General features: G+C 45.3%; 1 protein-coding gene across 2 annotated transcripts; it reads left to right on the forward strand.

Moving 5' to 3' along the window:
* Positions 1-4,905: 4,905 nt before the first annotated feature.
* LOC122370546 lies at positions 4,906-12,760 on the forward strand. 2 transcript variants are annotated; one of them, XM_043346220.1, is made up of 2 exons: positions 4,906-6,788; positions 11,953-12,760. In XM_043346220.1, exons 1-2 carry the CDS (start codon positions 4,906-4,908, stop codon positions 12,569-12,571), a joined length of 2,502 nt encoding a protein of 833 aa, XP_043202155.1. In that variant the 3' UTR covers positions 12,572-12,760. The 2 variants fall into 2 exon arrangements, with proteins under 2 accessions (XP_043202155.1, XP_043202156.1); XM_043346221.1 differs by lacking the exon at positions 11,953-12,760 and adding an exon at positions 6,964-10,184 and having other exon boundaries at positions 4,906-5,934.
* Positions 12,761-13,257: the final 497 nt, after the last annotated feature.

Here is a 13,257-nt window from a genome sequence, read left to right on the forward strand (position 1 = left end):
TTCTACGTTTTTCGTAATGATGTGTTTAAGTATCCGCTCGTCTTTCTCATATTCTGTGTTCATGAAGTTGCGGTAATATAGGTGGTGTGATGTGCCCTGCAACTCCTGCATGTTTGTGTCGTTGTATTTTGTGTCAAGTTGTCGTTGGATTTCTGAGTCTATGTCTCCATTGCTGTAACCATTGTTAACTAGGAGCTGTTTGAGGCGCATAAACTCTTCGTGCATGCTCTTGTTGGTGGAGCAAGTACGGATTGCCCTTTTGACAAATGCTCGGATCACACTGGTCTTGTACCTACTCGGGCATTCGCTGTTAGCGTTAAGTGTTTGGCCTGTGTTGGTGGGTTTGCGGTACACACTTGTGTGATACTGGTTTGCACCTCTTTCTACTAGCACGTCAAGGAAGGGCAAAACATCGTCGCGACTTAATTCGTAAGTGAAGGTCAGTACGGAGTTCGATTCGAATTCGTTCACAAGTTTCAGCAAATGCTCACGGTCGTTTACATCCACAAAACAGTCGTCTACATATCGCACGTAAGTGCTCGGGGCGATGTCGGGGTCGCTGAGGACATGATTTTCGACGTGCGCCATGTAAAAGTTGGCAAAGAGGGGTCCCAAGGGTGACCCCATGGCCACGCCTTCCTTTTGGACATACAGTTGTCCATCTGGTCCCCTGAATGGTGCATCTTTAGTACATGCTTTGAGGAGTCTTTCAAGGATATTTCTAGACAAGTTTAGAGCAGGAAGGCCATTGCTACGTTTCTCATACACTTCATCTAAGATAATATCGATCGTTTCGTTGATTGGAACATTCGTGAACAAAGATTCGACGTCGATGGATGCAAGAATCCCACCTGCCTCTGGCTGTTTCGCACGAAGGATATCTAAAAACTCATCGGCAGAATTGATGCAAAATTTGGCAGGTATGTATGGTTTTAACAGCTGATTGAGTCTCTTGGCTAGCTTATATGTGGACGTGCTCACCTGTGATATGAGGGGCCTCAGAGGGTTGCCGTTCTTGTGTGTTTTTACCGTGCCGTAAAGGTATCCTGGGGTAAATTCACCGACAATAGTTTGAAAATGGACACCATCAATCACTGCGTTGGCACTTTTAATGTCACGATTGACCTTTGCTTTCAGTTTCTTGGTAGGGTCTTCTTTTATCTTTTGGAACTTGGTTGTATCAGAAAGAATACCACTTAGCTTGCGAAGGTACTCTTCCTTATCGAGTATCACGAAAATTGGAGACTTGTCGGCTCTTCTGATGATGATCTTATCGTTGTCTCTTAACTGCTTTGCGGCTTCCTTCAGTTCTTTCGTTAGTAGCTTGCTGTTCGAGTTGCCTCTCAGTTTGTTGCCTTCTCCTATGAGTTCGCCCTTCAGATCACCCTTGATTACGACTTTCTCATTCTTTTCAAGCTGAAGAATGTCCTGGTATAAAACTTCTAGTTCAGTTTTCTTGTCGATTCCTTTCCTTTTTGACTGAATGTGACAGTTCAGGCCCAAATTAAGGAAATTATGCTGTTCATTCGTCAGTTCAATTGATGACAAATTGACGTACCCTTGTTTTTGTAGCGGTAAGTTGAAAGTGCCCCCATAGATATTCGACAGTTTCTTTGCTATCTTAGCCTTATTTGCATGGTTACAGTTTTCAGCTTTCTCATCTAGACATTTCAGTAACTCTTCTTTGATGCTGGCTTCTAAGTTTCTGTTGTTTAGTTCAGTATATAAGTTGCTTAACTTGTCTTGTATTTGAGAGCGGAGAGATTCCTTTTTCCTCAATTGCTCTTCGACAAGTTTCTTTCTAAAGTCTTTCGTAAATGCTTCGTTCTTGGCTGCCGGGTCGTGTAATCTTATGTTTGTAAACTTCGGCAATAAATCTTCTTTTAGACAAAGACCATTAAACGTAATAGCACTTTCACATTTCGAAAGCTTTGTTTGTGTTTTTATGATCTTATTGACTATTTTCTTGCTGTTTTCGTCAATACGATGTATCAGATCGGCAAAGTTCATGTAAAAATATTCGTTAAAGTTCGACGCGTTTCGAATGTATTATACATTCATTTTCAAGTACACTGTGAGACACTCGTTCAAATAATGCGTACATGGACACGTTTGAAAAACAATATACAGGTCACGAGTAAAATCATAAATAACACTTTCAGTTTCAGCGCGCTATACTACAACAGTAAATATGATCACGTCACACATAGCGCTAGTCGGGTTGGGTAGCTTGTGTTGGTGTTGTTCTGCGTGTTTGTGGGTGTGATGTGTGCTGCATTGTACCCCAGAGAGCCAGTTTTTCTATTACGTTTAATGGTCTTTGTCTAAAAGAAGATTTATTGCCGAAGTTTACAAACATAAGATTACACGACCCGGCAGCCAAGAACGAAGCATTTACGAAAGACTTTAGAAAGAAACTTGTCGAAGAGCAAGTGAGGAAAAAGGAATCTCTCCGCTCTCAAATACAAGACAAGTTAAGCAACTTATATACTGAACTAAACAACAGAAACTTAGAAGCCAGCATCAAAGAAGAGTTACTGAAATGTCTAGATGAGAAAGCTGAAAACTGTAACCATGCAAATAAGGCTAAGATAGCAAAGAAACTGTCGAATATCTATGGGGGCACTTTCAACTTACCGCTACAAAAACAAGGGTACGTCAATTTGTCATCAATTGAACTGACGAATGAACAGCATAATTTCCTTAATTTGGGCCTGAACTGTCACATTCAGTCAAAAAGGAAAGGAATCGACAAGAAAACTGAACTAGAAGTTTTATACCAGGACATTCTTCAGCTTGAAAAGAATGAGAAAGTCGTAATCAAGGGTGATCTGAAGGGCGAACTCATAGGAGAAGGCAACAAACTGAGAGGCAACTCGAACAGCAAGCTACTAACGAAAGAACTGAAGGAAGCCGCAAAGCAGTTAAGAGACAACGATAAGATCATCATCAGAAGAGCCGACAAGTCTCCAATTTTCGTGATACTCGATAAGGAAGAGTACCTTCGCAAGCTAAGTGGTATTCTTTCTGATACAACCAAGTTCCAAAAGATAAAAGAAGACCCTACCAAGAAACTGAAAGCAAAGGTCAATCGTGACATTAAAAGTGCCAACGCAGTGATTGATGGTGTCCATTTTCAAACTATTGTCGGTGAATTTACCCCAGGATACCTTTACGGCACGGTAAAAACACACAAGAACGGCAACCCTCTGAGGCCCATCATATCACAGGTGAGCACGTCCACATATAAGCTAGCCAAGAGACTCAATCAGCTGTTAAAACCATACATACCTGCCAAATTTTGCATCAATTCTGCCGATGAGTTTTTAGATATCCTTCGTGCGAAACAGCCAGAGGCAGGTGGGATTCTTGCATCCATCGACGTCGAATCTTTGTTCACGAATGTTCCAATCAACGAAACGATCGATATTATCTTAGATGAAGTGTATGAGAAACGTAGCAATGGCCTTCCTGCTCTAAACTTGTCTAGAAATATCCTTGAAAGACTCCTCAAAGCATGTACTAAAGATGCACCATTCAGGGGACCAGATGGACAACTGTATGTCCAAAAGGAAGGCGTGGCCATGGGGTCACCCTTGGGACCCCTCTTTGCCAACTTTTACATGGCGCACGTCGAAAATCATGTCCTCAGCGACCCCGACATCGCCCCGAGCACTTACGTGCGATATGTAGACGACTGTTTTGTGGATGTAAACGACCGTGAGCATTTGCTGAAACTTGTGAACGAATTCGAATCGAACTCCGTACTGACCTTCACTTACGAATTAAGTCGCGACGATGTTTTGCCCTTCCTTGACGTGCTAGTAGAAAGAGGTGCAAACCAGTATCACACAAGTGTGTACCGCAAACCCACCAACACAGGCCAAACACTTAACGCTAACAGCGAATGCCCGAGTAGGTACAAGACCAGTGTGATCCGAGCATTTGTCAAAAGGGCAATCCGTACTTGCTCCACCAACAAGAGCATGCACGAAGAGTTTATGCGCCTCAAACAGCTCCTAGTTAACAATGGTTACAGCAATGGAGACATAGACTCAGAAATCCAACGACAACTTGACACAAAATACAACGACACAAACATGCAGGAGTTGCAGGGCACATCACACCACCTATATTACCGCAACTTCATGAACACAGAATATGAGAAAGACGAGCGGATACTTAAACACATCATTACGAAAAACGTAGAATGCAAGGACAAGTCTGACAAACTCATGCTCCACATTTACTATCAGAGCACAAAGACGAAACATCTGGTCATGAAAAACAACCCGATTGAGACTAAGCGGCTCATGCGTACCAACGTAGTGTACCAATTTGACTGTCCCTCTGAAGATTGCAGGCTTCAGAACATCAGCTACGTTGGATACACATGCACCACTTTGTCTCGTCGTCTGACCATGCACAAACAGGAGGGAGCAATCAAGACACACATGCTGGAGAAACACAACATTAGACTGACAAGAGAACACCTGGTAGAAAACACGTCGATCATCCACTCCAACCGTGACCCCAGACGCGTAGAGATCACAGAGGCCATACACATCAGAGACCACACACCAAGCATCAATGAACAGAAAAACGCACGCCTAGAAAAACTGGCTCTCTGGGGTACAATGCAGCACACATCACACCCACAAACACGCAGAACAACACCAACACAAGCTACCCAACCCGACTAGCGCTATGTGTGACGTGATCATATTTACTGTTGTAGTATAGCGCGCTGAAACTGAAAGTGTTATTTATGATTTTACTCGTGACCTGTATATTGTTTTTCAAACGTGTCCATGTACGCATTATTTGAACGAGTGTCTCACAGTGTACTTGAAAATGAATGTATAATACATTCGAAACGCGTCGAACTTTAACGAATATTTTTACATGAACTTTGCCGATCTGATACATCGTATTGACGAAAACAGCAAGAAAATAGTCAATAAGATCATAAAAACACAAACAAAGCTTTCGAAATGTGAAAGTGCTATTACGTTTAATGGTCTTTGTCTAAAAGAAGATTTATTGCCGAAGTTTACAAACATAAGATTACACGACCCGGCAGCCAAGAACGAAGCATTTACGAAAGACTTTAGAAAGAAACTTGTCGAAGAGCAATTGAGGAAAAAGGAATCTCTCCGCTCTCAAATACAAGACAAGTTAAGCAACTTATATACTGAACTAAACAACAGAAACTTAGAAGCCAGCATCAAAGAAGAGTTACTGAAATGTCTAGATGAGAAAGCTGAAAACTGTAACCATGCAAATAAGGCTAAGATAGCAAAGAAACTGTCGAATATCTATGGGGGCACTTTCAACTTACCGCTACAAAAACAAGGGTACGTCAATTTGTCATCAATTGAACTGACGAATGAACAGCATAATTTCCTTAATTTGGGCCTGAACTGTCACATTCAGTCAAAAAGGAAAGGAATCGACAAGAAAACTGAACTAGAAGTTTTATACCAGGACATTCTTCAGCTTGAAAAGAATGAGAAAGTCGTAATCAAGGGTGATCTGAAGGGCGAACTCATAGGAGAAGGCAACAAACTGAGAGGCAACTCGAACAGCAAGCTACTAACGAAAGAACTGAAGGAAGCCGCAAAGCAGTTAAGAGACAACGATAAGATCATCATCAGAAGAGCCGACAAGTCTCCAATTTTCGTGATACTCGATAAGGAAGAGTACCTTCGCAAGCTAAGTGGTATTCTTTCTGATACAACCAAGTTCCAAAAGATAAAAGAAGACCCTACCAAGAAACTGAAAGCAAAGGTCAATCGTGACATTAAAAGTGCCAACGCAGTGATTGATGGTGTCCATTTTCAAACTATTGTCGGTGAATTTACCCCAGGATACCTTTACGGCACGGTAAAAACACACAAGAACGGCAACCCTCTGAGGCCCATCATATCACAGGTGAGCACGTCCACATATAAGCTAGCCAAGAGACTCAATCAGCTGTTAAAACCATACATACCTGCCAAATTTTGCATCAATTCTGCCGATGAGTTTTTAGATATCCTTCGTGCGAAACAGCCAGAGGCAGGTGGGATTCTTGCATCCATCGACGTCGAATCTTTGTTCACGAATGTTCCAATCAACGAAACGATCGATATTATCTTAGATGAAGTGTATGAGAAACGTAGCAATGGCCTTCCTGCTCTAAACTTGTCTAGAAATATCCTTGAAAGACTCCTCAAAGCATGTACTAAAGATGCACCATTCAGGGGACCAGATGGACAACTGTATGTCCAAAAGGAAGGCGTGGCCATGGGGTCACCCTTGGGACCCCTCTTTGCCAACTTTTACATGGCGCACGTCGAAAATCATGTCCTCAGCGACCCCGACATCGCCCCGAGCACTTACGTGCGATATGTAGACGACTGTTTTGTGGATGTAAACGACCGTGAGCATTTGCTGAAACTTGTGAACGAATTCGAATCGAACTCCGTACTGACCTTCACTTACGAATTAAGTCGCGACGATGTTTTGCCCTTCCTTGACGTGCTAGTAGAAAGAGGTGCAAACCAGTATCACACAAGTGTGTACCGCAAACCCACCAACACAGGCCAAACACTTAACGCTAACAGCGAATGCCCGAGTAGGTACAAGACCAGTGTGATCCGAGCATTTGTCAAAAGGGCAATCCGTACTTGCTCCACCAACAAGAGCATGCACGAAGAGTTTATGCGCCTCAAACAGCTCCTAGTTAACAATGGTTACAGCAATGGAGACATAGACTCAGAAATCCAACGACAACTTGACACAAAATGTTAGTTTAATTGTTTACATTCCTGATGTGCTGTATATGTATACGTAAATGTGCACGGTCTTGAGCATGCGCATGTGTCTCTGGTTTCCGCATGTGTTTGGCATGTGCATGTGCATCCCGCGCTATGCATCCCGTGCTATGCCTTACTCATACTGTCTTCATTTACCTTTCAGTTTGTGGTGGGGCTTAAATAAATGCACGCTCAAGAGATATTGATCTTTGTGAATTGAACATTGGTAGCAGAGCGTGGTTACAAGATGGCATCTAGAGATTTCAAAGCCCCACCACCTATGCGTCAAGATTTGCCATATTCAGAGTGGAAGCATGAGATCAAAGTGTGGAAAGCTTTCACTAGCTTGGAGAAGTCCAAGTTGGGACCAGCACTGTTCCTGTCCTTAAGTGGATCTGCCAGAGATGCAGCCCGTGAGGTGTCAATAGAGATTCTGAACAGTGATACTGGACTTGATGCTCTCATAGAGAAGTTGGACGAGTTGTTCTTGAAAGATGAGAACAATGCAGCCTTTGAGGCATATGATGCGTTCGAGAGATATGAGCGACCATCTGGCATGTCTGTGTTTGAGTACATCAACACATTTGAAAGACTGTATCAGAAGGCAAAGCACTACAAGCTGGAGTTGCCTGATGGTGTTCTAGCGTACAGACTCATTCGCAGTGCTAACCTTTCAGATGCACATCAACAGCTAGCAAGGGCAACTCTGCCGTCGCTCACATATGCAAACATGCAAACCCAGCTGAAGAAGATCTTCACAGACAGTAGTTCTCAGGGTGTGCCGTCAGCGAGAGTGGCAGTAAAAGTCGAGCCCGTGGATACAGTCGCAGAACCAGGGCTCGGCCAGGCGGCCGACACTCTCTTCGTTCAGCGAGGCAGAGCACAGAGTGTCGGACGAGGTTTCAACCGAAGAGGACGAAGTGGTGGACCGCGCTTCGCCTCACGACCGCCTCTGCGTGGCAGTGGGACTACCTGGACTTCACGTGGCGGCTCGAGAGATCCTGGATCTGCTGGACAATCCGCCAACCAGCGCACAAGGGCTAGATCTAGGCAGAATCCACGGGATTTAAGGGGTAATGTGACCACCTGTGCAGTGTGCAACTCTTGGTTTCACTGGGCCAGAGATTGCCCCGATCGCGGTGAGGTGTTCGAGGCGTCTGCTTGTGACGATGATAGCCATGACCCCACACAGGACGAGGAGGTATTCGTGACGTTGTTTGCGAGGGATACATGTGAAAGTGGACCAACTGAACGTTCAAAGACGGAGGGACTGCTGGGCGAAACACTAGGCTATGGTATCATCGATAGTGGATGTAGTAAGACCGTGTGTGGTGAGGTGTGGTACAAATGTCACTTGGATGCCATGTCTTCAGATGACGCGGAGCGAGTGGTAGAGGAGCCCAGCAGCACAACGTTTAGATTTGGGGATGGTGAGAAGGTTACTTCTCTAAAGAAAGTAACGTTTCCAGCACTGGTAGCCGGTAAGACGGTGCGCGTGGCTGCTGATGTGGTTCCCTATGAGATACCTTTACTCCTCAGCAAGGAGTCGCTGAAGAAGTGTGATGCGCTGCTAGATTTTTCCCGAGACACGGCGGTACTGTTTGACACTGAGGTCAAGCTATCTGTGACCTCAAATGGCCACTACATAGTACCTGTGGCGAAGTTTCATGTCGGTAGTGTGAGTGCCAGGCAGGACATAGAGCAGGTACTTTTTTGTTCAAAGTTTGAGGGTGCCAACGAGAAGGAGCGCATGCAAATAGCTAGGAAGTTGCATCGTCAGTTCGGTCATCCTAGGAGTGTGAAACTGCAGTCCCTGTGTCTTGATGCTGGCGTCCAGGACAAGGATTTCTTTCGCATGCTTGTCTCAGTGGAGGAAACCTGTGATGTATGTAAGAGGTATAGGAGATGTCTGCCCCGACCAGTGGTTGGTTTTGGGATGGCTCGCGACTTCAATGATGTCGTTGCGCTGGATCTAAAGCAGTGGGGACCTGGAGTATGGTTTTGCCACATGATAGATCTGGCCACGAGGTACAGTGCGTGCGTGGTAGTGAAAAACAAAGACAAGCAAACGATCCTGCGTGCAATCATGACTGAGTGGATAGCTAGGTTCGGGGCACCCGGTCAGTTCTTGTCTGATAATGGAGGTGAGTTCAACAATGAAGAGTTCCGAGAGATGGCCGAGGCGTTCAACATACGCGTGCGGACTACTGCTGCAGAATCCCCTTGGTCGAATGGGATCAATGAGAAGTACAACGGTATCATCGCCAGCACAGTGAAGAAGGTGATGGATGACACTCCATGCTCTCTCGAGGTTGCTCTGGCTTGGGCTGTGTCAGCCAAGAACTCTCTTGAGACTCACCTGGGATTCAGTCCTAATCAGCTTGTGTTTGGGCGAAATCCGAACAACCCGGCGTGTCTCCATGACAAACCTCCGGCTCTGGGACCTCCTTCCGGAAGTGATTTGGTGAGGACACACCTGAACGCCATGCATTCTGCCAGGCAGACGTTCATTCAGAACGAGTCGAGCGAGAAGTTGCAGAGAGCACTTCTTCACCAGGTCCGTCCCAGTGGTGAGAGGTTTTGCTCGGGTGATGTCGTCCTGTACCGACGTCACCAAGATGACAAGTGGCGAGGTCCAGGTGTCGTCATTGGACAGGAAAACAAGCAGATCCTGGTGAAACATGGCGGCGTGTACTACAGGTGTCACACAAGCGCTGTCGTGCGCGACACAAGTGAGCCGCGGGAACTGACAAAGCGAGGCCGGATGTCAACTTCGGATCCGGCTCCAGGGACCCAGAAGTTGGAGAAGATCAGTAGTGCTCCGATCCCGGAGTCTGCTGAAGACTCCGATGATGATGAGCAGAACTCCAGGTCTACTTCGTGTACGGTGTCTGGGGACGCAAGACAACGCCAGTTGGTGACGGTATCACCCACTGGCGGTCTGCAAGATGTCGAAGGCGGCTCTGGTTCGGAACCCGGATCGCTAGCTCAGGCTACCAGAGAGTCCAATGCCATGGACAGTGATGGTGGCTCTGGTCCGGAACCCAGTTCGCCAGCTCATGCCACCGGAGATTCCAGTGTCGTGGTCGGTGGTGGCGTCGTCGTTCGTGACAAACCCTCGATACCTCGCGCTAAGTCGCGCATTACCTATGTTCTTCGTGATTCCTCTGATTGGAAGAGTGCCACAGTCCTGAGTCGTGCTGGGAAAGCCAAAGGGAAGTACAAATCCTTTTTGAATGTTCTTGACGATGGTGATGAAGTTGGCAAATGTGTAGACTGGCGGGATGTTGATGACTGGAAGCCTTTGAATCAAGACGTACTGGTGTGCACCTCGGATGACATCATGGCGGCTAAATTGTGTGAGTTAGAAAACTGGGAAAAGAATGAGGTGTATTCCGCTGTTCCCGATGAAGGACAACACTGTATCAGCTGCCGCTGGGTGATAACTGAAAAAGGTAATCCTGATGGTAGCTCACGCATCAAGGCTCGACTTGTTGCCAGAGGTTTTGAGGAGGACACATCTGGAGTCCAGACTGACTCGCCAACGTGCGGGAAGGAGTCACTAAGGGTGGTGCTCGCCATTGCAGCCTCACAGAGTTGGAGCTGTCATAGTATCGACGTGAAGGCAGCGTTCCTTCAGGGTTCTCCTCTCGAACGCGAGGTGTTCTTGCGCCCGCCTTCTGAGGCTAACGCAGGGTCACATGTGTGGAAAATGAAGACGTGCGTGTATGGCCTGAATGATGCCAGCAGGTACTGGTACCTGCGTGTCAGACGGGAGCTCCTCGCACTGGGAATGGTGGCCAGCAAACTTGATGCGGCGCTTTTCTACTGGAGAGCTGAGGACGGCCTTGAGGGCATCATCACCTGTCATGTGGACGATTTCCTGTGGTGTGGTTCCTCAAGGTTCGAGAAGGAGGTGATCGAGAAGCTGCGGCAGGTCTTCCTCCTGGGTTCTGAGGAATCTGAAATCTTCAAGTACCTTGGGCTGCACATTCACCAGCAGTCTGATAAGGTGATCAAGGTTCACCAGATGCCGCAGGCTGAGGAGCTGCAAGAGCCAAATCTCTCACCAGAGAGGCGAATGCAGAAAGACAGTGAGCTCTCTCCTGCAGAGCTTACCCGCCTCCGTGGCGTGACAGGACAAATCAATTGGCTGGCCACGCAGACAAGACCAGATCTTTCATTTGATGTTTGTGATCTCTCTTGTTCCATTAGGGATCCAAAGGTAGCTGATCTACAAAGGGCTGCTAAGGTAGTTCGAAAGGCTCAGTCGGCGCGGGTTAGTCTGAAATATCCTCATCTGGACTTGTCACAGAGCTCGGTGGTAGTGTACAGCGATGCGAGTTACGGCAATCTTCCAGATGGGTCCTCGCAGGGAGGATACGTTGTGTTCCTTAGAGACAAAAGGGGAAGATGCGCGCCACTTGCCTGGTCTTCAGCAAAGATCAAGCGCATTGTGAGAAGTACGTTGGCTGCAGAGTGCATGGCACTTCAAGATGGTGCTGATGCAGCTGTCCTTTTGGCTGCGCTGATTTCTGAGGCACTGTATGACGGGTCAGGAGACATGAGTGTGATGTGCTACATAGACAGCAGAGGGCTGTACAGGGCACTGTACTCAACCAAGGCGGTGCAGGACAAGAGACTTCGGATTGACATAGCCAGGATTAGGCAGATGCTGGAAGTTGGCGAGGTGACCAGGGTCTGCTGGGTCGACAGTTCTCAGCAGCTGGCAGACAGTCTGACCAAGAGGACGGCATCTTCCAATGCTCTGTTAGACGTGCTGAAGACGGGTATTCTGTGAATCGGGTTAGGTGTCACTATGAGGATGACTACGGTATCGTTGTTGAAGGAGGTGTCGTTGAAGACCTGTTTTGTTGTGACTCGCGTATTGAACAAAAAAGATAAGGGGATGATTGTTAGTTTAATTGTTTACATTCCTGATGTGCTGTATATGTATACGTAAATGTGCACGGTCTTGAGCATGCGCATGTGTCTCTGGTTTCCGCATGTGTTTGGCATGTGCATGTGCATCCCGCGCTATGCATCCCGTGCTATGCCTTACTCATACTGTCTTCATTTACCTTTCAGTTTGTGGTGGGGCTTAAATAAATGCACGCTCAAGAGATATTGATCTTTGTGAATTGAACACAAAATACAACGACACAAACATGCAGGAGTTGCAGGGCACATCACACCACCTATATTACCGCAACTTCATGAACACAGAATATGAGAAAGACGAGCGGATACTTAAACACATCATTACGAAAAACGTAGAATGCAAGGACAAGTCTGACAAACTCATGCTCCACATTTACTATCAGAGCACAAAGACGAAACATCTGGTCATGAAAAACAACCCGATTGAGACTAAGCGGCTCATGCGTACCAACGTAGTGTACCAATTTGACTGTCCCTCTGAAGATTGCAGGCTTCAGAACATCAGCTACGTTGGATACACATGCACCACTTTGTCTCGTCGTCTGACCATGCACAAACAGGAGGGAGCAATCAAGACACACATGCTGGAGAAACACAACATTAGACTGACAAGAGAACACCTGGTAGAAAACACGTCGATCATCCACTCCAACCGTGACCCCAGACGCGTAGAGATCACAGAGGCCATACACATCAGAGACCACACACCAAGCATCAATGAACAGAAAAACGCACGCCTAGAAAAACTGGCTCTCTGGGGTACAATGCAGCACACATCACACCCACAAACACGCAGAACAACACCAACACAAGCTACCCAACCCGACTAGCGCTATGTGTGACGTGATCATATTTACTGTTGTAGTATAGCGCGCTGAAACTGAAAGTGTTATTTATGATTTTACTCGTGACCTGTATATTGTTTTTCAAACGTGTCCATGTACGCATTATTTGAACGAGTGTCTCACAGTGTACTTGAAAATGAATGTATAATACATTCGAAACGCGTCGAACTTTAACGAATATTTTTACATGAACTTTGCCGATCTGATACATCGTATTGACGAAAACAGCAAGAAAATAGTCAATAAGATCATAAAAACACAAACAAAGCTTTCGAAATGTGAAAGTGCTATTACGTTTAATGGTCTTTGTCTAAAAGAAGATTTATTGCCGAAGTTTACAAACATATATATATATATATATATATATATATATATATATATATATATATATATATATATATATATATATATATATATATATATATATATATATATATATATATATATATATATATATATATATATATATATATATATATATATATATATATATATATATATAATGAATATATATATATATATATATAGTGAATAAATATATCCTACTCAATATATATCTAGTGAAAAACTAAGTTTCACCCAAATTCGTTGACACTTGTCCCATTGCACGAACATTTGGGTGCCTGCTGTCACCAGTGACGTCATCATAGTATGTTCATTTTTAAGAAACA

This window comes from Amphibalanus amphitrite, unplaced genomic scaffold (assembly GCF_019059575.1).
Source record: "Amphibalanus amphitrite isolate SeventyFive unplaced genomic scaffold, NRLGWU_Aamphi_draft 001143F_arrow, whole genome shotgun sequence".
NCBI lineage: Eukaryota > Metazoa > Arthropoda > Thecostraca > Balanomorpha > Balanidae > Amphibalanus > Amphibalanus amphitrite.